The 26,756-nt window shown below is 41.1% G+C and overlaps 1 protein-coding gene across 1 annotated transcript; it reads left to right on the forward strand.

Moving 5' to 3' along the window:
* Positions 1-1,775: 1,775 nt before the first annotated feature.
* LOC124065361 (E3 ubiquitin-protein ligase RNF19A-like) lies at positions 1,776-26,725 on the forward strand. Its single transcript, XM_046400680.1, has 10 exons — positions 1,776-2,017; positions 14,290-15,275; positions 19,322-19,530; positions 19,692-19,836; positions 20,266-20,428; positions 21,822-21,936; positions 22,276-22,437; positions 22,792-23,005; positions 23,128-23,271; positions 23,763-26,725. Exons 2-10 carry the CDS (start codon positions 14,572-14,574, stop codon positions 24,562-24,564), a joined length of 2,658 nt encoding a protein of 885 aa, XP_046256636.1. The 5' UTR covers positions 1,776-2,017; positions 14,290-14,571; the 3' UTR covers positions 24,565-26,725.
* The last annotated feature ends 31 nt before the right edge of the window (positions 26,726-26,756 follow it).

The raw sequence follows: 26,756 nt of genomic DNA on the forward strand, positions 1-26,756 counted from the left end.
GAAAGTATCAAGAGGATGAAGGAAAAGGTACACTACCTGCTTGGTTTTTTTACATATTTATTGGAAACATTAAGCCGCTGCTGGTCCAGTCTTGTGCCTGTCCTCTCAGATACAGAAGGTCTCTGATGTTTTTGGTTGAATCCTTATGAGAAGTTGATAGTAGGACTCACACAATATCCTCTCATGTAACCTGACAATACTAGATCAAAAGCAACTCACTCAGTTTTCTCTTGCTACTCATTTATAAAGGGGTGGCCCGAATGTTTATTCTTTATTTAGATAGTAGAAAAAGAGGAAGTCGTTTGTGCAGACAATATATAAAACTGGTTGGAATCATTCTCTGATGGACCTTCTCCAGCTGAGCTTTTGATCCTTAGAAATTTCCTTCAAGTTATTGTATGTTTTTGTCACATTGCCATTGCTTACTTTACTGATGTCATTCTATTGGACCAAAACCATGATGTAATATAGGCTCTTCCAATGTCTCCCCTGACACTCCAGCACAAACGCTCACTGGCTCAGGATCAGTCGTTCAAATTTCAAAACCTACAGTACATGGCTGACCCAAAACAATTTTGCACAGGGATTTTCATAGGATTATCCAGCATGATGTTTGTTCATATCTATTTGTGGTTCGCGGGGAGAATTTTTTCACACCCATAGTTTGATAGCACCATCAGTGCTGTATTTACCTTATGTTCTCAGAGTTTTGTACTGGTTTTCATGTGGATGGAGCTTTAATGTGGCCTGCCTTGTGTTAGTGTAGACTTGGAGTTACTCTCTGGTAAGATGCATGTACATTTCTGTTTTGTTTACGCTATGGTCTGCACTTGTTTGTGAAAGAACCCCCAGATTACTCTAATTCCTGCTGTGACATGGTTTCCACAGTCTGACTCAGGCTGTTTTTGTCAGCTTTCCTCTCTAAGCAGGCTTTCCTGTATAGAATGCTTGCCACAAGTAAACAAGGTGTTTCTAACGTGTCTGTGAATATATGACAGGCAGTGGTGACCAGAGCTGTAAAAAATTTCACCAAAGCATTCATCACTTCTTCTTGTGTCTCTTTAAATAACGATAAACACACAGAAAGATCATGTAATCCTCTCTAGCTTGGATTAGATTTGTCTGTCTGGAGCTGTCTGCTCATGTAGGTTTAAACCAACCTGAAAATAAAAAAGATTTTATATATAGATTATTTATGTGACGTAATGGAAGGTATTCCTGACAAGAGTGCGCTTAGCACATGACTGAAGTGCATAAACTGCACTCTTGGGTACATAATATTTCTTGGATTCACAAAAGAAATCCGAAGCAAAACTTCTTCATGCATGGTGATTCAAGCCACTTTGATCTTTCAGGCTTAATAATACAGTCCATTAATGGCATTTATGAGGGGCTGTTTACTCAGCCTGACAGATAATTATATGGCTGTTTAACCAGTTGCTATGGACAGAGAACTGTTTGTCACAGAGAAGTCCCCAAGCTTAACAATGACATCAAGCCTCACTGGCCTCCTGTGCCCCTGACCTGTAGTCTATTTTTTAAATGTGACTAAATGTCAAAGATTTTATTTGACAAGCTACATGGTAGCTTATCAAAAAATATAGATATAAATCAGTTGGGTGCTGCGTACCCAAGAGATTAATAATTATAATAATAAGAAGAATACATATCTTTCACAGTTTATATAGCGGCCCTCTCGGAAAAGGTAAACCAAAGTGTGGGGTTAAACTCAACCATTAGAGTCATGAAACTTCTCAAAATCTCGCGATGCGATTTGAATTTCTGAGCTGGAACGAGAATAGTGAACAACAGAGCAAGCTCTGTAGGAGCTGTTGTCGATCGAAGCGAAACGGATAGGTGGGACCGAAGACAGAGGAAAATAAGTGTTAGTGGGGACGTAGTTCACGGCGGTGCACAGGAACCGTTGATTGATCAACTTGAAATCGCTTTTGGAAAGCGGAACGTTTCCGTTCGTCTTTGTTACTCTCTGCAGAACAAGTGTCACTAGCAACAGACGGTATGTTCTCATCGTTTCTAGCTAACCTTGCTAGCCAGCTGCTAATGCTCTCCGTGTTTGGTAGTTAGCTGACTGGTATTCTTGGAACACTTCTGCTTGTTCATAGCTATATTCTGCTAATATTATGTATCTTGTTTTTTGTCTGGACACGTGTACCATATGGTGATACTTTGTGGCGTAAACTGATATTAAACACTATAAACCATGTCTAAGCTAAACCTAGATTGATAGCTAATCTAGGTTTACTGGGAAGTAAAACACAAGGAAGAGTAACTAACGTACAGAATGTAACGCCAACTGTTGACATTATAGTTAAAATAACGATTACGTACTAATATATGAGTTGTAGGCTTCAGGTTGCTGTTAGTTACAGATGTTGAGTCTTTAATCAACGTCAGGTACTGCAGCAATTCGTTCAACTTGGACTGCAAGAATGATTTTCAAATGTCAAGATAAAAACAGCTAGCAGCAGGAGAAAAAGTTGGCTCCTGATGTCTGTAACGTTAGGTCTTTCCCACAGAATTCAGCTAAACTCAAAGTTAAACAGGGTTCTTTGTCAGTTGTAGATTTGAGAGCTGTCTCAGGTGGGTAACTAAATGCTTCATGCTTATTTCTGTTTTAATTTATTTATTCATTTTTTTTTGTGGAAATTACAGAAATTGGCGAGAGCCTGCTTGGCATATTCTATTCTTCAGTATTGTGGGGTTTGCCAGATAACATGCAGATAACTTTGGCACTACCTGTGATTCTTCTTTTACTGCTTGGCTCAGACAGAAAACATACAAAATGCAAGTATGGATTTTCAGGTTTGAGGTAATGAAGACTAGACATATTACCTGCATAGATGTCAGCTTGATCAGCATCAAGATGTTGATAGATAGTTGATGCTTTGCTGGGGACTCACAAATGAAGCTGTAATTCTTGTGACATTAATCATCCCTTGCCTAAATCTGAAAGGAAAGTTAGAGCTCCTCTTATTAAGGTGCAGATGAACTGTGTCATGCTGTGAATGCACTTCGCTAAAGGAACACGGAACACTTGGTTGATATGTTTTTACACACGCTACATTTGCCCCATAATTGTCGTTTACTGGTGGTGGCAAGGGGAGGATTGAAGCCACAAACTCTGGCTTCTCTGTATTGTGGGAACCATAGCTCAGTGCAAATACTGTTGGGCTGTGTTGAGAAATGAGACTGAATAGCATCAAAGAATGCTGTAGTCCATTTCTCTCATAGTCATTAAGTGTTTGGTCTGTATAGTTGAGTGTTATCACGACAATATATCCATATTGAAAAACATAAAAAAATGGGAACAGTTCACTGAAGTAGTACATAATAGATAAGCGGTTCTTGGTGTTGTAATACTGTTTGCCATAATGTAAATTGTTCACTGTGAAACATGCTCTGTTTTGACGTTACTGGTCAAATGATTCTTTATGTTCTTGACAGCGTCACTTGTTTGTGGTTTATTTCCAGAGATTTTTTTCAATGTTAAAAATTTGTTGCATATAGCAACAATAGCAACAGCTGTGGCTTTAAATTTTACAGCCTCTTCTAGTCATGAAGCTGAATCTTAGAGCATGTTGTTGTCCTTAATCTTTTAGAGGGATCTTAGAAGGATCTTTTTGGTTTATTTTTATAGTGAATGGTCATCTGTTTTTGCTGAGACTACTACTACAATAATGCCAAATCACTCTTGTTTATGACTAACATTTTGTTAAGCAATAAAAGAGGTTAACTATTTCCTTGCGTTTGGTTAGCTTTTTGTTTGGAAAAAGGCTGCACTTCTGCTATATACTACTAAAAATGTTAAATATCAGAAATTAGAGGGGTAAAATTGTAGAAAGTCATTGCTGCCATTTTATTACTCTGCACTACAGATTTGTAATGGAGACACCTCACAATTAATATGTTGTTATGAGAACTGATTTATTTATTTATGTTTATGGGTGCAGGAGGCAGTCCTCAAAAGTCATCAATGTGTGGGTGTCAGAGGGCCTACCTGGGCTTAGCAGCATGTTGTCCAGACCGGTGTGTTCTTTCAAAGAAAGGTCACTTGCACACTATAGTGACCTGACCTGTGTTCTCTGTGTATGTGTTTGTGAGGACACGTGTGTGACCTCCCTGTCTTGTTCTGTTGTAAACACAGCTGCAAGGCTAAGTGGTGGTGGTCTGGCCAGCACATCGTGGTGTTTTTGCTGATTGTGATGTGTGTCCAGGGGAGAACAATCTGACAATATTAGGCCAAGATCAGTCGTGAAGGGTCCAGAGTCTATCTTTCAGATGAACTGTTGATATCATGATGTTTAATATCCTCTACTTCTATTTCCAAACTTCATTTAACCACATTGACTAGCAGATCCAACAATGTAGTACACCAGATGGCTATGCTGACTGGACAAATTATGTATTATGCATTAGATATTATGTATCTGGACTAACTTGGTATACAGATGACCGTCCCTTCGTCAGCATGTAATGCTACAGTAGCTTTCAACCATAAGTTTTCATTTGCTACTGATTAAAGTTCGCTACAGACGTTCACTAAGCCAAAGCCTCTATTTAGCTTTCTTCTTGCACTCAATTATACCAGTTTACTAAACAGGTTCACAATGATCACAGTGGCCGTTCATAAAAATATGCAGATAACTTTGGCACTACCTGTGATTCTTCTTTTAATGCTTGGTTTAGACAGAAAGAGGCCTCTCTTTAGCCTCTTTTAAAAATAAAAAATAAAACTATTCTTAAAAATAGTTGTGGTACAGTGGGAACTAGATTTCAGACAAGTTACTAGAAGATTGAATTAGGTGTTGCTAGTTGTCAGGTAACATTAACTCTGTGAGTTGGTTGAAACTTTGGACTGAAATGATTTGAGATGGTTTTGTTTTGAAAATGACAAGTCTTCAAAATGATCTTAGATATAAATTTGATGGGTGCCCAGAGTATGCCAGTTATAACTGAGCATTATGTAATTTTGAATAAAAGACTGAGACAAAAACTTACAGCTTTTTATAATGTAGCATCTAACCCATAGATGCTTTTTTTATGCATACACACAAAAAAAGCATCTAGGTTTACTTAGTAATATTATCATGAACTCAAAATAATGGAGTTAACAAATCATTTGCCACCCTTGGCCTCCCTAGCACCTCTTTCCAGCACATATTTTGAATGACGGCAAGCTATTATTGACCGCCACCAACTTGTAGCCTGTCACGTCTCTTGGTGACATTACAAAAATTATTATTTTTCTATAATCTCCTACTCTGACATGACCATGGAAAAATATGGTGTAGTTCTGAAGTGTGGTATCTTAGCCCATTCGTGGTGTATGCCATCCTTAGTGTATAAACTAAGCCATGCCCGAATAACTTATCACATTCCCACACTTAATTTTCACTCACACATACAATGGAGAGCTGGCACCACAGTACACTGTATGTACTGTATGTACCTACTGAATATACATATACTGTGGAGGTGGCTGTCATTAAGGAAAGCAGTGCTGTAATACTAGCAGACTGAGGTGGACAGAACACAATAGAATACAAGAAAGGAGGACTTGGGATTCAATTGACTTTATTTTAGCTCATGCGATACATTAAAATATACTGCAGTTGGCTCCATACTAACCCTTAAAATAAGCTCAGGACATCCCTAAATATAGGGCTTTACTACTTAGGTTACTAAGCAAATAAGCCAGGCATTCTAAACACTGGCAGCTTACGTCAGAATATAGAAACGCACTGTTCAATTTATTCCTCATGTGTTTTTGGTTTTGTCAAGGCAAAAAAATGGCCACACCCTCCTGCTTGTTTGATAATGAGTAATGTTCCTACTAGTGCCTCCTGCACCCCAGGAAGTTAAGAAATCTAAGGTGTGACAGGCCCGTCATAGCCATGTCTGTTTGCTATGATTGGATAATAACTCTTCCAGGGAGGCGATTAGAGAATGGTCAGAAACAAGAAAACATGAACCCTGGATACTGAAGATTCTCTCTTTAGTTCTAAACAGAAATACAGGCATTTTGATTAGATTTTTATGGACAAATGATTGTGATATTGTTATGATTTTTAGCATCTAATTCTTAAAGATATTATAGCAAAAGAACAAGAGCGTAATGACAGATGGGCACCTATGTGTTTCAGCAATGGAAAATAAAAAATGTAAACATTCCTGTTTTAATCAACCCTCATAACCATTCAATTATTGACTTCTGACTAAGAAGGTGCACCTGAATGCACCAAGGAGTGCCTCTCTCTTTGTGTGTTAAACTCCATCACAGACGAAAGCTAGAAATGCAGCAGTAGCCTCAAATGTTCAGTGTGTATATCGTGGTCAGAACAAACACAACTCATTCAAGACCGCTTATAATTCTGTTTCTGACGGGAAAGTGTCAGAACACACGGTGCATTGCAGTCCGTTGTGTATAGGGCTGTGTAGCTGCAGAACTGTCCGGGTGCCCGTGCTGACCCATGTCCACTGACCCAGCACCTACAGTGGTTATCAGAACTATCCAATTGTCAGACCACGGAGCAATGGAAGAAGGGAGCCTGCTCAGTCAAATCCTGCATCTGTGGGATGTGCTGAAAAACAAGTCTGGTCCCCACCTTGGAGCTTACAGGACTTAAAGGATCTGCTACTGATGGCTTGGTGCCAGATACCACAGCATACATTCAGAGATCTAGTGGAGTCCATACCTCAATGGGTCAGGGCTTTTTTGGCAGCAAAAAATGGGACCTACTCAATATTAGACAGAAGGTTCTAATGTTATGGCTGATTGGTGTATATTGCCTTGTGCTGTATTAATACTGAAATTTGGCACAGAGATTTAACATGAGTCATAATTCAGGATAGCACTCCTCGTTTGTTTCCCAATTCTATTTAGAGTATTGTGTACTTATTGATTTGTTTATTTTGGCTCTTGTTTTGTCATTACCAGAGGAAATGCATCACATACGCCCAATTTATCAGTTCATTCCTTTTTATTTCACATCCTCTTCCTGAGCTCATAGCTCTCTCAGCTGACCAAAAGTGCCATGAAGCTTACCTCATTTCCTCCCCTCTTGAGTGAAGTGGGGGAAAAAGAGGGGAAATCTGGGAGAGGGGGGTGTGAGTTGGAGACTGTACTGGCTTTGTTGGGATTGGAAACTTTTCCTTTTCTTCTCCCGGTCAGTTTGCCTTGCCTCTCCTTGTACATTCAACAATACCTTCCCTGTTCTCACTGCTGTTGTGGTTGTTTTTTGCACCATGTTTAATCCCTTGAATCTTTAAAGATTCAAAATACAGCTGAAATACAGTGAAAATCACAATAAGTCCAAGCGCAGTATCCAGTTTTTTGGTACTGTAATACTGCAGAAATGCCCTGGCCTACAAATCATATTCTCCAGACAAAAGGGAACATATTTGTTTGGTCCAGACTCCAAAAATCCAAAATCACATCATATAAATTCATTTATATAAATCATATATATACATATGTATACAGTTCTTTCCAGGGAAAATGAAATGCAAACATTATATTAACTAAAAATGTTAATCGTATTGTCATATGCTTCAAAATATTTGCAGTATGATCTTTTTTTGCAAATTGATCAGCCCTAATTCAAAATACAATGCGTGATACTTGTCTTGTATTTGAACTACTGTATATCTTTACATCCTGCAACAGAGGGAGATTTAATCAACTAATTACACTGATATGTTTTGAATGTCTTCCCAGAACTCCCTAGCACAAGGTTAGAGCTGTCATTTAAATACAGCCATTACTCCCCCCAACACACACAAACACACACACCCTGACCCACACCCCCAGTTTTCAGCTTGCTCCACACTTTGGTGAAAAGGGAGGGACATTGTTTGACTTTCATCCCGCATCAATCAATAGCTCAGCTTGCCTGCCAAGAGGTTGCTCTGTGTCTGTTCATGATGCAGAGCGAGCCTTACTAATGTATTCACTGTCCCCAGCCCCATAGAAGCCCAGGAATGTGCATAGAAGCAGCATTACACAGGAGGCAGGCAGGCCAGGAATGCAGCTGGAGTGATACTGACTGACTACATTGGCTCATGTGCGGCATGTTTCACTGTTCACATTTGTCTGTGTGTCTGCTTCATTCCTAGCCTGCCATCATCCTTGTTTCTTTGTTCGTCTATCTGTCCATCTACCAGTTGTTCTTTGAATGTCTTGTGTCTTTTCTTGTCTCTTAGTGTATGTCTTGTCTTCTTGTGTATCCACATCCTTGCATTTTATTTGTGCCTCTTCTCTATGTGTCCCAACTATGTGAAATAGGATAACTGGTTTTGCATTCTGGTGCTGCGTGGCCACCATGTCAGGCGGTCTGGTTGTGGGTGGTTTCCTTTACCCTACTCATCTAATACCACACACACTGCTTACTACTTATAGAAACACAACTCACTGGTGAGTCTTTGCAGGCTAAGTTTAGACCTAGAAGAATCCCAGGTCTAATTATCGACTGGGTGGAATGATGGGCATTCTACTGCACTGCTTAGTCACCTGGGGTGGTCCTTTACTTTCTGTAAGAGTACAGAAATGTTCTGATTTTCCCCTCTTTTCTCTAGGAAAAGATAAGGCTTAGATATGAAGATGTTTCCTTTAATAACAACCCTTTAGTTTCAGGGTTGGTATGACCAGGCCTATGTTAAATCAGTGTGTCAACGTGACAGGAAAAGAAATTTAAAATGTCCCTAACCTATTGTTACTTTAGTTGGCTTGTTTTGCATAAGTATGTTATTGTATGTGTGTTTAAAGTGATTGTGTAAGATTTCCCGTTGAGAGACCTAGTTCACTCTTTTCCTACGTAGGATGTTGTAATAGTTTTGTTTACCCAAGTGCCATCTTGTACGCTGTAATGAAGGGTGGTTCATTCAGCTGTCAGTATGACAACAGAGTACACTCTGTCATGACTCTCATTTGAAAAAGGCATCTGGTATTCTTTCGTGTGATACTGTGTGTTGCAATACTTAATATCACCAAAATAAAGACATGTTGAGTTAGCTAACTGTTATTAGCTTACTGAGTTATAGTCTTATGTTCATGGACAGAAAGGTGTCAGAAGACACAGTGCTTTGCAGTCTCTTGTGTATGGGGCTGTGTAGCGGCACTGTGATGCTGACCCATGTCCACCGCCAAAAGCGCCTACAATGTGCATGAGACATGTTGAGTTAGCTAACTGTTATTAGATTACTGAATTATGGTCTTATGTTCATGGCCCAGCACAAGCAGCAGCTGTACATCTAAATCCTGAAATTTTGGGAGGCAAAAAAAATATGGGGGCTATTGTTTGTCTTTGTAGAACTGTTGATTTATGAATTAATTATTTAATTGACAGCATTTTGGCTTTGAGTTTAAAATAGCATTTTTTCATATTTATAATTCATAAAAACATCTAGATTCAATGATGTCTCTCAATGATGAATTACATGTCTGTTAGCACATGTTGAGTATTGGATCGGACTGGTCCCAGCTCTAGAGGGATTACATTAATCACTACTACAGGAAATCTGTGGTGCATTTAAAAGTCGAGTGTATCGTAGTTCTCAGCTTGTGTTTAGTGAGATTTGTACTCTCCCAGGCTACAGAAGGTCATCTGAGGTCAATACTGGATCTGTTCTCTCACTGGAATGCCAAATGAACTTTGTCCCCAAGGAAAGCTCTGGCATGTCTACCAGCTCTTGTCTTTCTATCTGTTTTCTCAGTTTGTTGTTCTTGTGCATGCTCACGCTTACGCACACAGAAATTCTCACTGCACTTATCTACATTTTTCTGGACTAATCATTTATGGCGAATGACAGGCCTACTCACGTCAGTGTCAGAAGCTGTCTGTGTATTGGTTATTAGCCAAGATCATCCAAGATCATCATGAACCTATTTCTAATTAACCTTTGAGGTCATTACAGTGGTTAAACTCTAGTCTAGCAGAATGTCATCACTGCAAGCTTTCCTGCACATGTGACATGCTCTCTTTAAGTATCTTCAGGGCTGGAAAATAGCTTTTTTCTCTGCTTTTTTACATAATTTGCTCTTTTGAATACAGTTTACATTTACAACGACAGTGAAAAACAGTTCTTTCTTTAAAATAAAGACAATTAACAGAGGGCTTTTTATAGGGTGATTGCGATCTCGACTATGACCTAAAATGAGATCAAGAACTGTTTCCCCACCACACAAATATTTTGTTCCATTAAAACCTCATGTACTTTTCACTAATCGGTTTTGGACAGTTGTTTACAACTGTAGAGGACAGCTTGTCCTGTATGTGCATTGTCTTACGTTCAATTTAAACAAACTTAATCAATATTTCAGAGTAGCAGTCATAATATAAATAAAGGGTGTGTGTTTCATACATAGATTATGTATGTATGTATGTACATTCTGGTGTACATCTAGTGTGCATTTGGGTGATTTGCACATGTTTCAGTATTTATGCAATCTGCTCAGATTAAAAGACAAACAGATATTATAGATTAGACTGTGTCAATTCTGGGATTTTATTACATTTAAAATTTGTTCATATGTTTGATTTGCATCATAATTTTATTCTGATATGTCACAATCACCCTGACTCATTAGCAGCAGAGTTTGGTCTTTCCAGTGAGCTTTCTGTTCTGTTATGTTACCTCCTCCTTTATTCACCCCACCACCCCCACCCTCTCTGTTTGTTTGAGCTCTCTGCCACGGTTCCAGGTACACTGGGCAGATTTGGATTGTGTTAATGTACTTAAATCGGCATGCTCAATGAGAAAAGCCTTAACTGCTGACCACAGCCTACAGCCAATAAGCTGACATAGGTGTTTCATTTTGTGAGTGAGACCTAGCTGCCTTCAGATGAGACAGCTGCCCTAGTCTACCTGCATCATCAGTCCTGTCATCACACACTTGTACACGCAGCAGTCTGTTCAACAGTGATAAGCCTGGGCAGTCACTTCTTGGCTAATTTAAATGTGACAGTAGCCATGTGATAGACATCAGGGTCAGGATAAAGCACTTTTCCTGCAGTCATCTTTTCATGGTTGAATAGAAACTGTTAGCCCTTCACATTACACACTGTACCCTTACATCTCACAGTGTAGTGAACTCAGCAGCAATACTGTTGGACTACAGCCCTGCATGTGACTCAATGCACAACACCCTGAAGAAAAAAGCTGCAGGGAGTTTCTACTAGATTTCGGTCTTTTCTGCTGTTTTTGCACCCCAGTGTTAAACATTTGTTATTTAAAGCCCACTATACCTGGTACTGTGTGCAGTTCTCATAATGGTCTTAGAGAGAACCTAGCAAAAATGCACAACATTAATAAACATGTTTTGATGTTAATTGCATGGGAATATAGGTCTGTACATGTATGTTACAACATAACTAGACATGAAAAGAAAATGTGCAAAACGTTCAGTCCTATGTGTGTCTTTGAGAGAAACATCAATCCTGAATCCTGTGCCTCCTTTCATATGCAGGAGATACTAAAGCCAGCCCAAGCCTTGCCCCCCACAGCAGTTTCTTGTTTTTAGTCCTGCTGAAGGCAAGGGGAGTTAGAGCTGTTGGGGAGGGATCACTGTCTCTTGCAGCTGTACAGCTGCTGTGTTCAATTGCACTTGTAAAAAGTGCTTATGGAGTACATGTACAGTATGTGTGAGGGAGCATACTGAAGGCCCTTCCAGTTTGTGCAGGTGGTTTGTATATATGTTAATGTGTGTTAATGTATGTATGTATGTGTGTGTGTGTGTGTGTCTGTCCCTTGGCACTAATCTGTGTGGTTTCACAGCATGGTTCATTGCCAAGGTGTAACCAAAGACACAGTTAAACACACAAATACACATTGAGGGATGGACACCCAGTGAGCAAGCTGGACCTCAGTAGCAATCCTCTCCTAAAATAACAGACATTCTTTCTACACCTCCCTCATCACCACTCCCAGAAACACACAGCACAACACAGATGTAAAATCAGATAGTTATAGCTAGTGGTGAAGCAAACTGTGGTGTAAGCCTAAGGTTTTGCTTTGTTAATCATTCCCAGAACAGTACCAAGTTTATACTGTGTTTCAGACAGTCTTGTTTCATGTTTTTTGTCTTACATTGATTTACTTAAAAACTGTACACATCTTAAGAAGTAGGTGGTTAAGGAGACGAAATATTTCTTCATTTCAGATGGTCATTTTAAATCTAGACTTTTATGTTTTTACAAAGGGCACTTGTAGCTGTGGTGCATATAACCCCTAGTCTAACATAGTTTCCTGGAAAGCTTGACAATTTAAAAGAGTTATATTTTTGGCTGATATAATTACAGCATATGATTGGGAAAAAGGAAACTTTAAAGATTACATAGATTATCCAGAAGCCTCAGTTGATTATATACCCATGTAGAACATGATGACTTGTCATAAAACTTGTCTTCTTATTATTTTAATTTAAGTTTCTTATTTCTTATAGCTCAGTAGCTAAAAAAAATCCCTCACTGTCCAACACCTTTACAGGCATCATGTCTTTTTCCACCATAAAGCAAATTCTTAAGAGTTATTGCCTCTTCACACACATCGCTACAGTTTCTCTGAGCTAACACCACCATGCTAGTTTGATGGGACAACAGAGTTCCGCTTTCACCTTGCACTGCAACCGTTGGTTACTGACTTGTTACAACACTGACCCCGTAATTCAGGGTTGCAATAGTAACACTGACAATTGTCCTCTTATACAGTGTAATGCTTCCACAGTGAAGATTTGGTTTGCATAGTTTTACCTGACCATTTTTCCCTGTGCAAGTAGTTTTTTGGAAGTGAAATACACCCCCTTGTGGTATAAAAGTTAGTACACAACAGCACCGTAGAAATTGCACACATACATTGTTAGTTAATACATTTTAAGCGGTTAAATTCTTAATGGAAGCTAATTGATTAATGAATAATCATTACTGTCCCTGAATGGGTTGTCAATTCTTTTGCTTCTGCAGCTGTGCTCTGTTCTAGTTTACACAGTGCCCCTCTGTCTCCCTCTCTTAAGCTCTTTGTTTCTCTCACCCTCTCAAATGTGTGAAATTCTCATCTGGTCACAACACTTATCATAATGGCTCAGAAACCATCTTTGTTGATATTGTCATTTTGTGTTGTGAGTGGCTGGACACACAAACACACCCAGTCATTGAAATTACAGATAAGTAATTATGTTTTGTCATACAGGAAATTGTGAAATGATCAGACCCAGTAAAGATCTGTTGAAATTCAAAAGCAAGAACTTGCCTTTTTAGAGGATTTTTTAAAGGAACACAGTATGTTACTGTGAGCTGTTAAATCTGGAGCTGTATCAGTTTGTTGTAAGTTTGATGTTCATATTGACCAATATGTCCATCTCTGCCAAGCTATCCTTTTAATACAGTGACCCCTGTTTTATTAAGACTCCAGAAAGGGCCACATTACTGTTAAATTTAATACGATCCAATTGTGCAACAGCCTTTGCAGTTGTGATTTACTGTAGTTGCCATTTGAATTGCTGCTACAGAAACAAGTCTACAAAAGCAAACCCTCCACTCTGCCGTGCATTATCTCACCCCTCCTCCTATCTGTCATTATCAGTGAGGGATGGCCTGGGCCCAGGCCTTGTCACTGTTGATCTTACAGACACATCAGAGCTCTGTCTCTCTGCGTCAGTACTGTCCAAGGCTGTCACCCTTCTGTCCTCACTTCTCAGCTCTCTCTCTGACTGATGGATTAATCAGCTCTGCGAACATGCATTCTGCCAGCTGTGATACTGACTTAGAAAACGTTAAGAACCAACAAAGACATTGAAGTACTGAATAAGCTGAGTATTAGAAGGCCTTGCATGGAATTGGTTGCATGAAATTAGCAGTGCACTGACATTTCATGTGCCATCATATTTATTTACATTGTAAGCTTGCCACCGTGTGATCAGTTAGATGAAGTTTCATAGTCTTGTATTATAATCTTGAGAAAAAGTTCATGATTACCATTATGCCAAATGCAACTTTTTTGCAGTGTTAACATCAAGAACTGTCTTTCTCTTAACCAAATCATCATACAACACCACTTATTCAAACTCAGCAGAAACCAAAAAAAACCAAAACTGCCTTGCCCTGTCTTTCCACTGTTCCAACAATCACCAACTTCAGTTTAGTCACTAAGTTTGATATGAGAATATTGTGGCGCTTGCCTCGCTATATTATTAGTGGCTTATTCAACTTGGAATGGAGGCATTTCGTTTTACCTGCCAAGTGACTTAAATCCATTTTCTTCTTTTGCTCTCTCCAGGTTCTGTTGCCTCAGTTTCATAGCGGTTGACCCCACCCCTTCGCCAAAATCCGGCTATTAGATGTGACCACGAGGTTGATCAGGAGAAGCCACCATGTCTTAAACACAGAAGGGCCCTCCGGAGCCCTGTCTCCCCACCCTGGACCACCCTCATCCTCCCCCATCCACCACCTTACCCCCTCTCCCAGCCCCGTCCCACTCCCAGACCTCCCTGCACATGTGAGAGACAGGCTCCCCAGCCCTGGCTCCCCACTGGCACACCCCTCCCCTCCCTCCGGAGAGATGAGCCTGCAGAAGCACCAGCAGTTGGGTGGTGGTAGCGGTGGGGTGATGGGCTCTGATCGGGACCTGCAGTCCACTGCTTCCTCCATCTCGCTGCCCTCTGTGAAAAAGGCCCCCACCAAGAGGCGCTTCTCCCTTGCCTCTCTTTTCAGACGGCGAGGTCGAGAGTCCAAATCAGGGCGCCTAAGGTCCCGAGAGCTCCACCACCCTGGACAAGGAGGGCTTGGAGGGGTGGATGGCATTGCAAGCATCGAGAGCATCCACTCTGAGATGTGTAATGACAAGAACTCTGCCTTCTTCTCTGTTTCTGGGACCGGAGCTGCCTCTTCTGCTGCTGCTGCCTCCTCCTCATCTGCCTCAGGGCCTTCTTCCTCTACCTCCTCCTGCAAGGTGGGGGGTGGGGTGGGGTCTGAGCTACTGGAGTGCCCATTGTGCCTTCTGCACCACTCCAGGGAGAGCTTCCCTGACATCATGACCTGTCACCACCGCTCCTGCATCGACTGTCTGCGCCAGTACCTGCGCATTGAAATCTCTGAGTCACGTGTAAACATCAGCTGCCCTGAGTGCTCTGAGCGCTTTAACCCACACGACATCCGAATGATCCTGGGTGACCGTGCACTCATGGACAAATACGAGGAGTTCATGCTGAGGAGGTGGCTCGTGGCTGACCCGGACTGCCGCTGGTGCCCTGCACCAGACTGTGGGTAAGAAATGAATTGAAATGAATTGAAATACACAGCCAAAATGACATACACTCTGATACAGTTCACACTAATCCTGTCAGGCTGTGAGAAATACATATTAATTACACTTTGAATAGAGAGTGTCAGGTATGCTAAGAAATCTTAATGTGATGTTTGACAAAGAGTGGAGTGTGTGTTTTCCTTGGGTACAGTCTTGGATAGGGACAATATAAAGTCAAGTTTGGCCCATTGGAAGAAAACGTGAAAATGCTTAATACAACAGATGAAGAAAGACTAGCTTAGTGAAAAATAGTCAGAGAAAAGCTAACAATAATGTAAAGGGTGCATTAATATATGTATCCTAGAAAGTCATCCAACCAAAGAACCTCTATACTGAGCAGCAGCAAAATATAATAAAATAAACAAAGGCCCATCTTATCTTAACCCTGCAGTGATTTGGATTATTTTTTCTCCTGCTTCACAACAAAGTCCCCACTGCTATTTGGGTTTATATACTCAAAATTAATGATAACAGCCTTTGAGATTGGTGTCCACTGAACAAGTCTGTTTGTGGGTGTGACCATGGCTGTGATTTGGCAGATATTTGTCCTGTGATGACAAGTCACTGCTGCTAACCTGAACAAGGTTTTGAAGGAAAGCATGAGATAATGATCGAGAAAGAGGACTGGGAATCGGAAACAAATATTTTTATCAGAATATCTGTCTCTTCTAGGATAGTGCTAGATCTGTCACACTATAATTACATCGCATATTATACTGCAGGAACACCCATAATACACTTACCTGTCTCTGCCTGTCTCTTTTCTGCCAGTCTTCTCTGCTCCAGCTGTCTCTCTCTGCATCTCTGCCTGCTTTTCTGTCTTCATATATTTGTTCCAGTTCTCTGTGTCTAACTTGCACCGTGACCCCCCCAAACAGTTCCAAACAGTTTTGTCATTTAATCCCTTTTCCTGAGTGACAGCTTTTGGTTTGCTTCCACCAAGTCCCGACACTGTCACTGCAATGTGTCTTTGTGGAGGCACTGCAAGATCAAATGGAGACTCAGACTTTCTGACAAATCAAATCAGTACCTCATTTTTCTGGAGTTGAGAGGATGACTGTCTGTGCCTTAACTGCTGGCTTGTCATAACTCACAAGAGAAGGGAGGAGTCCAGATTTTACATTTGTTGAAAGTTGATTTGAACCAATTTTTCTCCATTAGGCTGCTTGTGATGCAAAAAAAATGGGAGCCTACGTAGAGTATCTGTAATTATTTGTAATGATGATTAAAGATTGGAACATTTTGGACAAGCCTTAAGCGTACAATAAAGCAAATGAGATCTGACAACCCTGTAATAGGCATGAAGGTGCACAAACACAGGTTCAGTACACAGTGATGCCTGGAAAGATTTACTAGGAAAAATCAACCATTTCCTTTTCTTCCAGGAATTGTTTGGAGTCAGGTGGCTATAAAGCCGCCCCCAATCCCATCAGACTGTCTTTAAGCACTGTTCTGAAGCCATAGCAACCTTGAATTCTTGGACAGCTGGATGTTTTGTTTTATGGGATGTCCTGTTTTGTAACCTTACCAGAATAGTAGCAAATATATTTCAAGGCTAAAAAAAACGTGGGAGTCATGACATGTTTTATTGTGCTTTGAGCATACTGCAGTGTTGAATTAGTTTTCCTACTGTTCTTGAAACTAGAAGGCAGCAGGTCTCCATATTTGCGATAGGACCTTTTTCTCCATTTTCAGCCAGACATCAGATGGCATTTAACCTACATTAATCATCGTGTCTGACTGTTGGCTGTAAGTTACCCTTATTAGTGGCAGTATTGCCAAATGAGTATGTTCCCTTGATAGTGGTAGCAGTCAGTGAGAGAGCACAGATTATTCTTTGCTTATAAGCAAAACAAAAACAAAGACTGACAATGCCAACAGCAAAGCCTGGTGAAACTTAACACACAACACACACAATTGCAACTGATCAGACATACAGTATTCTCAGTTTGCATACAGATCACTGAACAGCTGTTGCCACAGACACAGAATGTACACATATTGTATGTCAGTGGTCACTTTCCCATTTGGCTGCAACTTTGTCAAATTAGTTCAGCCAATCATATTTGGCACTAGTTCTTTTGAGTTCAACTTTTTGATTTAGTCTTTAGAAAGAGTCCTTCCTTCAGCAAGGACATTATCTCATGTACTGAGAGGCTAGATATGATTTTGGCACCCCAGAGCACTTCAGAGGAAACTATACAGTGTCCTTCCATTTTATTTTTTCCATATGTCTGCAGCTTTTCACTGCTCATCCTTTCCTCCTGCTTGTCCCTCTTTCCTGCAGCTCAGAGGCTTTGGCCAACATCACGCAGTTAATAACTCAGTTTGTTCTGTGCATTGTTTCAGAGAAGTGAAGGAAAGCACGTTTAAACCACTTTGTACATCGATTAGAGAAGTTCACTGTCATCCAGCCAGGACAAAAGAAAAACCTTCATATTACTGTCATTTATTGATATGCTGCTGTTTAGATTTTCTTAAAACATTCTACAGCTGCTGTATTGATCTGACATGATTAAATATGGTGTTATCATTGGTTATATAGTTTTATATAGACTTTATTGATCCCTGGTGAAAATTGGGTGTAGGAGATTGAATATATCATCACTGCTGTAGACCGATATAAACAGGTTTGAGTGCTTAGTCTTTTGTTTCTCACATTCTCTGATAGGAAGTTTGTAGTGTAATCCTGTTATAGAAAATGGATTGGGTATTAGTTACAGTTACTGATACCACATTACATTTCTAAATGAACTTCTTTTTCCCTTACATCTCTCCAGTCTTTAGTCTATGTAGTGTTTACTGCTGGTGGTTTACTGAGACTAAATTTAAATAAGACTGACATGTCTCTGTGATTCCTCACCGTCTGTCTGCACACTAGACACAGTCCTCTGTAGAGTAAACTGATCCACAGCGGAGGAAGTCTCCCAGGCTCTCTGTGGCTCTGTGATTGAAACTTTATCTCGGGGTCAGTCACTGTGGGACTGGGAGGTCTCTGCTACAGTCAGATAAAACTACGTCACACACTCCAGGGTTTCCCCCAGGAAATTGACTAGCCAGTATTCTGCAGCTGCCAACTTTGAATAGATAAACCTTTTTGTTTTTGAACATTGTCTCTTTATCAGCCCTCACTGCTTTTGTGTCCTGTCTGTTGACTCAAAGCAATATGCAACACCTCACGTTAGCTGTCATTCTGTCAGAGATGTTTGGATTTGATTGTACTGTACAGGCAGACTGACAACAGCTGAATATTATTATTTAGCACCTTGCAAACCTGATTCTTAAAAAGTGCTCTATAAATAAAGTTATTATTATTGTGCTCCATCACAGTTTTATATTATTAACTAGCTGATACTCTGGAAAACAGCATATGATGAATAAAAGAAGCTGCAGCGTCCTTTATGAGAAAATGATGTACATTCAAGTAAAATATAATAAATAAAACAGATGACATCTGATAAGAGGTTTAGCCAAAGAAAAATATTCATCACACCTTCTGGGAACCAAGACAATTCAAAATCCACAGACTCTTCATTTGCTATCATAAATGATAAAAAAACAAAACAAAAAAGCAAATCCCTACATTTAAGAAGCTGGAACCAGCAAATGTTTGACATTTGTATATATCACTATGACCCACTGAAACGGCCCATGAAGATGACGGCACTATGAAGAAAATTTCTTTCTAATCTTATAGTGACAGGGTGACAAGACAGCACGCATGAGAAATGCCTTCTTCCCAAAAAGAAATCTTTCACCATTCAGTGAGGATGCTGCTTTCACTGGTCTCGCAACAAATAATGATACAACTAGTAAACCAGAGAGGGAGGAGGGCAGCAGTGCTATTTTGGAAAGCAAAGGCCATATGTTTAATGCAAGACTGTTTTCATGTATACTTTCAGACACTGGTCTCTCTGTTTTTTCCTGGTACCTTGGTATGTTTAGATGAAGCTCATTCTGTGACATCGCTGTGATATATTAAATCCAACTTTTTACCTTCTACCAGGTATGCAGTGATTGCCTTTGGGTGTGCAAGCTGTCCTAAAATCACATGTGGCAGGGAGGGGTGCGGTACAGAGTTCTGTTACCACTGCAAGCAGCTGTGGCATCCAAACCAGACCTGTGATGCAGCACGTCAGCAGAGAGCCCAGAGCCTCCGCCTTAGGACAGTCCGCTCATCCTCCCTCAGCTATAGCCAAGAGAGTGGAGCTGCAGGTTGGTTGCAGGACTGCAAATTTGCTTTTTTTTCCTGAATAATGAACATATATTATTATTACCTGAATGACCAGTGACATAGTTTGTTTATAGCAGAAGTATAACTAGCCAGTGAAACTATATTCTATATAATGCTCTCTTTCCATCTGTTTGCCTCTTAGCTGATGACATTAAGCCATGTCCACGCTGTGCTGCTTACATCATCAAGATGAATGACGGCAGCTGTAACCACATGACCTGCGCTGTCTGCGGCTGTGAGTTCTGCTGGCTCTGCATGAAGGAGATCTCAGACCTGCACTACCTGAGGTCAGTATGTCAGCGTGCGCACGGCAAACACGCACAGTCTAGATTTTAAGCATATAAATTAGTTGAATGTTCTCATTGCTGCCTTTATCACTGTAATTCTGACTCAAACAGTGCCCAGTCCAGTAAATACTGTTTGCTGTTGTGTAAATGTACAAATGAATACATGGCAGCCCGCAACATAGTTGTTAAATTTCTACCTGTCAAATTGTCTGACCTAAATTAACTAATAAAAACAAGTATATAAATTAAGTATTTTTAGACACTGAAGATCTTGATCCCCAGAGGGAGAAACTCTTTCCTTCAGCTGTGTGAGACGGGATTATGAAGTTGAGCGTTGAATACAACGTCAACTCTATAAATGAACAGGCTCTGTTGTTGTTGCACCCCCTGCCACACCCCACCCCAATCTTTCGCCTCTACCTCTCTCAGTCCATCAGGCTGTACTTTCTGGGGGAAGAAGCCATGGAGCAGGAAGAAGAAAATTCTTTGGCAACTTGGAACACTTGTGGGAGCCCCTGTCGGCATCGCGCTCATCGCCGGCATAGCTGTCCCTGCCATGATTATTGGCATCCCTGTATATGTAGGAAGGAAGGTGAGGCCTTGGAAAGACATTTATGTACTGTAGTTTTAAACATATTCAAAATTTCCTGCTTATACATTTGGATGATACAAAAAATCTTTTAGATCTATCTGAAGGCAGAGAGTTTCATTATCAGTGTTGCATGTAACAGATTTTATCAAGTATTTTAAAATCTCTAAGATACGTAAAGCATAATGTTTTCTGTTTGAGATGCAGTCAGTATTACATAACTGCACATATCGCAGTCATCGGTCGTGGATATAATAGTGCTGCATAACCCAACCAAGCCCTGCAACAATCACTAACTAACTGAAATGAAAGTCTTCAGCCCCTCCAGAATTCCCCTCTCAAGGCTGCCAAGTACAAGCCAGAGCCAACAAGCTTTTCTTCCCCTACTAAGCCAGACCACATTCTGAAGTGGTCACATGACGCATGTGAAACATCTGAGCATGAATCACCTGCATTCCTCATATCCTGGGTAAATGTAGCTGTTCAGCCTCGATGTTAAATCTTCTTCCTGGTGAATCACTACACCGAGACCATGGCCATGTGTCATATCAGCTGTGTTTTGTCATTGTTGACTGACTTTTAAAGCAGAAAAGTTACACAAGTGTAGTAGGACAAGCTGTCTCTGTGGGAATGAAGTGAGAATACATATTGATAATTTTTGTCATGGATGTCTTCTGAAATCAATATTGGTAATAGTTTTTCCACATTAAATGATAACGGAGACAAAAATGTGTTAATCGTAAACATGGTCACATTTTTTCCATCATTCATGCACTCTTATTGATGGGACCATTTGAATCTTTGTTCCAGTGTTGCAGTTTTCGGTCTTGAATAGTGTCAGTTTTTCCAAATTTTCTTTAAGTTGTGCTGTCTCAAGCTGCGTGCCAGTTCTTAAAGTTAAGATTTCCTCAACAGTGACCAGTGGTCCTGTGTCGAGTGCCGTAATCATGTGCTGTTTCTAATAGCCAACAGGGGTCGACTCCACTGGTTTCAAAAAGAAGCCTGATTGTATGAAAGCTTACGAGAAAATGAGCCTACATCTCACAGTTTCCTAACGACTTTATGGTCTACTTCAATACAGCATGATGTTGGTTTTGTAAGTTATGGTCCCGTTTGGAGTTACACAGATGGTAAAGCAGAATATGCTGTAGGGTGTGGCTATTTATTAAGCAGTGCATAGACCAGGTGCTATTTTTTCACATTCTCCTCATAATAGCTTTTTTTTTTACTTTAGTATTGTAACATGTTGCTGGTACCATTCTCTGCTTGTCACTTTGGCAACTATGCTTTACATGTTTCGATCTGTTCTGAAAATTTAACCAGCTTTTGTTAGTTTATGGGAACTAAAGTTAAACTGTTTGCTCTATCTTACTGTGACTCCTCTTTTCACTGTCAGATCCATAACCGCTATGAAGGCAAAGATATCTCCAACCACAAGAGGAACCTGGTGATCGCTGGTGGAGTAACTCTTTCTGTCATCGTGTCTCCTGTGGTGGCAGCAGTCACTGTTGGTCAGTCTCCACCCTCTCCTACCCCCTTCCTCTTCCTCTTTCTCGTGTTTTCTGTGCCTGTGCTTTAGCTCTCTGCATACTTGGAGATTTCTATTGACTTGTTTGACTTGGCTAGTGTCAGGAATTTCTTTTGTTTAATCTCAGAGTTCATATTGTGCAAAAGTTTATTTTCAAAGTCAATTAGATTTCTCATGAACTGTTGCATAAAGATGGGAAAGTTGAAGACGATGACCTTTTTGGATTTATGTGCATTAGCAAAACTTTTTTTTGGTTGTTTGTTTGTTTTTTTGTTTTTTTTTTCAGTGTGTTGGTCCCTGATGTCTCTCTTTTGACCCTCAGGCATTGGAGTTCCCATCATGTTGGCTTACGTCTATGGTGTGGTGCCTATCTCATTGTGCCGTAGCGGAGGTTGCGGTGTCTCGGCTGGCAACGGCAAAGGCGTTCGCATAGAGTTTGACGATGAGAATGACATGAATGTTGGCAGTGGGGCAGCTGCCACTGGTAAGCTTCAGTGCCCCCACCCCCGTCTCCACACTGCATTACCCACACTCACACCAAAAGTGACCCTGTGCGATTTTGCTCAAATCAGCAAACATCAGAATGTGCCTTTTGCTGACTGATACACTACTAAGTCCTCATTCAAACCAAGTCTGCTGTCAGTATCCCAGATGCCATTGTTGTTTCACACTTTTGCTGTCAGTGATAATTCTCCTTTTTATGTGAGACCAGATTGGCTCTGCTTCTTAGAAAAATAGCTTCCCCAGTCCAGAATTTTGTATTTCCTGCATGACCATACATTTTTCCTTGGTTTTATATTATATAAAATGACTTTCCTTGATGTTATCTTGTGTGTAGATACTACATCAGTGGCAGACACAAGGAACAACCCCAGTATAGGTGAAGGCAGTGTTGGCGGGCTGACAGGGAGTCTTAGTGCCAGCGGCAGCCACATGGACCGTCTGGGGGCCATCAGGGACAACCTGAGCGAGACGGCGTCCACCATGGCCCTAGCTGGAGCCAGCATCACAGGCAGCCTCTCTGGCAGTGCCATGGTCAATTACTTAAACAGGTACTGAAACAGCCTCACGTGCAGTTGGATGTAAAATGTTAGTGTAGCTTTTGATTCACTGTGCTTTGCTGCATTGTCTAACCCCCCACTCTTTTTCTTCTATCTTCTTCTTTTGCTGTCAGGCTGGAGGTGCAGGCTGATGTGCAGAAGGAGCGCTGCAGTCTGAGCGGTGAGTCTGGCACTGTCAGCCTGGGTACAATCAGCGACAACGCTAGCACCAAAGCAATGGCTGGATCCATTCTTAACGCCTACATGCCCCTTGACAGGTGAGGGTCATTTACTTTTAATCTGCGTGATGCTGTGCATAAGCAGTGTCAGTGTGTATCTGGTGTCTGTCCAAAGATCAGTAATATGAAACAGATTGCAGTGAAATACTCAGGAAATGCACACCTGTGATCACAATAATGTGAATATCGCTGCTCACACCACGACTGCTGTGTTAGAACTGAAATACTGTATTACTTGGCTGAAGACCAACATACAATTAAATTCGTATTTTAAACAATTAAGATATCCGCTGAGCATTTGTGTTTTCTTATTACCGATGATGAGAATCCAGTATTTCTTATAAACAGAATTAGTAACTGCGGTGTTGCAAGAGCTCTAAATATTTTATCATTTTGTGCATCACCAAACAACCTTTTACACGCAAACATCTACACACTTGTACGTGCACTTCCTCACAGAGTACATATAGTGTTATTCTTAGATGTTTCACTCATTTGTCTCATGTTTCCCTCTTCCTCTCATGTTCCAGAGATGGGAACAGTATGGAGGTCCAGGTTGACATTGAATCCAAACCAGGCAAACTACGGCACCATAGTGGCAGCAGCAGTGTGGATGACAGCAGCCATGTTGGCCGTTGTGGCTGGACCTGCCCTTCCAATGGTTGCACTTCCACAGAAGGCAAAGGACCCTCCACCAAGTGGGCCAAGGAGGCATCCTGCTCGTCCTCCTCCAGTTCAGGTGGGAAAAAGAGCAAAGGCAAGCTGCGCAAGAAAGGCGGCGGAGGCACCAAAATCAATGAGACACGGGAGGACATGGACGCTCAGCTGCTGGAGCAGCGTAGCACCAACTCCTCAGAGTTCGACTCTCCATCGCTGAGTGGCAGCCTGCCTTCTGTGGCAGACTCCCACTCCAGCCACTTCTCTGAGTTCAGCTGCTCCGATCTAGAAAGCATGAAGACGTCATGTAGCCACGGATCCGGTGGAGGTGACTACCACACGCGCTTTGCCACTGTCAGCCCCCTACCCGAGGTGGAGAACGATCGCCTGGAGACCTGCCCCGCTTCCTCATCCTCCTCCCAAGGACAGGGAGCTGTGATCACTCCCAACTCTCCCACCTCCGTCACCTCCTCCCTGGGCCACGGTGCAGAGGTGGCCCCTCTCTGCTTCATCACAGAGGAGAATGTCAACCTGGTGTGCCCTGCTGAGCTGGACTCTCACAGCAACACCAGAGAGCTGCTAAAAGAAACCAACAACAACAACCACCATCAACCACAGCACCAGACCCAAACCCAGCAGCAGCCCAAGAACTCCTGTATACAGACTGACATATAAAATTTCAATACCTTAAGTGCTGCACAGACGCTGTTTTTATTTAACATCTTTTCCTCCACTAAACTAACCATCATAGCTTACAGTTTAACCTGCATTTTCTGTTCTTCCCTTAAAAAGGGAATGTGCTATGTGCTGTTTTGGGATTTATGCCCTTCATAAAAAAGCAACTTTTGAGTAAAACAGAGATCATTGTGTCCACTGACTGTCAGAGGGCTGGTTGGAAGTCTTAGGTTTCCAAAGTGCAGCCGTGTGAGAAATGTTAAGGTTGTGAATGCCGGTGTTTCTCCCTGTGTGACCTGCAGACTGCTGACACTTTTTTCGGGAGTCAATTTACTCTCCCTCACCACTTTTAACAGAGACGGCCCACACATTTGGTTGCTGTCCTATTGATCTGTGTAGGTTCAAATAAAACCACTGTGTCCGTTTTCCTCATTTGATTTTGGCCAGACTATTGCGGATGCAACACCAGGCAGGAATCTTAATCTTACAGCTTTCCAGAGGTTAACTCAAACAGGGACCAGGCAATATGATTCACTATTTCCTCCTTTTTTTTCCCCCAAAAAATGTATTAGTAACAGAGGAACCTTGTGTTCTTGTCTGTATTTATTATCATACTTTTTTTTTGTCTTTTCCCTGTGTTTGAGATGAACACTTTAATGTATACTTATAAGGCCTGGGCTCAACATCCCATCATTTTATCTCTAAAATCGACACAATTGAGATTCTCTTTAGATGGATACACACATAGCTGTTGTGCGAGATGTTGCTGGACAGTTTTTTAGCAGCTTGCTAACCAGTTTAGAGCTGTAGCTGATGTTGCCAGAATGTCTTGAGTGTGTGTTTTTAGTGCTAAAATGAGTTTGGAAGTCCAGGTCTGTTTAAGTTCTGTAAAGAGCTTGTGTTGATATGTTTTTGTTTTTTTGTTTTTTTTTTGAGGGGGAGGGTCTTTGATTTGAGAAAGGTCTCTGGAAGGCCATGCTTGTCGAGATAATGCTGAAAGTCATTATATTAACGTTAACCAATGGGTTGGTCAATTCTGTGAAATTGTATCAAGAAAATGTTTTGTCCTGTTCAAAGGTGATTTATTCAGGCTGACGGTCTCGCCTCACTGAGTAAGAGAAAGCTTTGATATCTTTCTTTGTTAACTCATGGTGCCTTCAACAAGCTGTTTGTGTTCTGTTTCTCTCTCTCTCTCTCTCTCTCTCTCTCTCTCTCTCTCTCTCTCTCTCTCTCTCTCTCCCTCCACTGTGTCTTCAAGACTCCAAACAACAACACTCATTATAGGTTGCAGAATGTCTGTCTGTGTAGGAGGGATGCTCATTCACGTACACAACGTACTGTGGTAGACATGGTAAATGAAGACTTTTCAATTGCCTACCAAAGACAGCACTCAGGCTCTTGTTAAATCTTATACCTTTGATTTGTTGCCTGTACACACAGTATAGTGCATCCTTTTTACACCATGGATATGAATGAAGACAAGACCCAGGATTATACAGACATACAGTCTGCTGTTTTTGTACATGCTTCACAAATGCTACGCAAATAATTGAGGCCCCAGAGTGGCCCGAGGCACCTGCACTGTTACCTGTATTTCTTATTACGACTATGTTCTGCGATGCACAAAGCTGAATAGGGATGCATAGGTTTGTTCTGGATTGCCTTCCCTGTTGATTTGTCCTGTGATTCCCGTTTGTTTTCTCAATCGGTGCTGCTGAGCAGACTTGAAGTCAAATTCTGTTTTAAACACTTTATTTCAGAGTGTTTGCTTACGCCTGTCTTTACTGCTCAGTGGTTTTTATGGAGGCCACTGAGCCAGCTCAGGTGAACCTCTACTAGGTAGGTAAAAGCATTTTGAATGGTTTTTTTGACCCAGGTCTGTTACTGAACGAACACTCACTTTGGTTCGGTGGATAGGGCTGCACGCTGCAGTCCATCCCACATTACAGCAAAATGTTTTTCTCTTCCTCCCGAGTTCCGTTTCTCGTTCTTCACCAAAATTCCAGTTTCTCGATCCTAATTTGAACACTAGTGCCAGATTTAATTTGTAATTTGTGCAAAATGGCATAAGGTATTTGTATATGTGTTTGGTAACCTGCTTTACTATATGCGTGTAAATGCATATCAGAAAAATTAAAAAAAAAAACAAATGAATATGAAATGTTGTCCCGTCCTCTGTTTTTCAGGTAAAT

Source organism: Scatophagus argus, chromosome 9, assembly GCF_020382885.2.
Source record: "Scatophagus argus isolate fScaArg1 chromosome 9, fScaArg1.pri, whole genome shotgun sequence".
NCBI lineage: Eukaryota > Metazoa > Chordata > Actinopteri > Scatophagidae > Scatophagus > Scatophagus argus.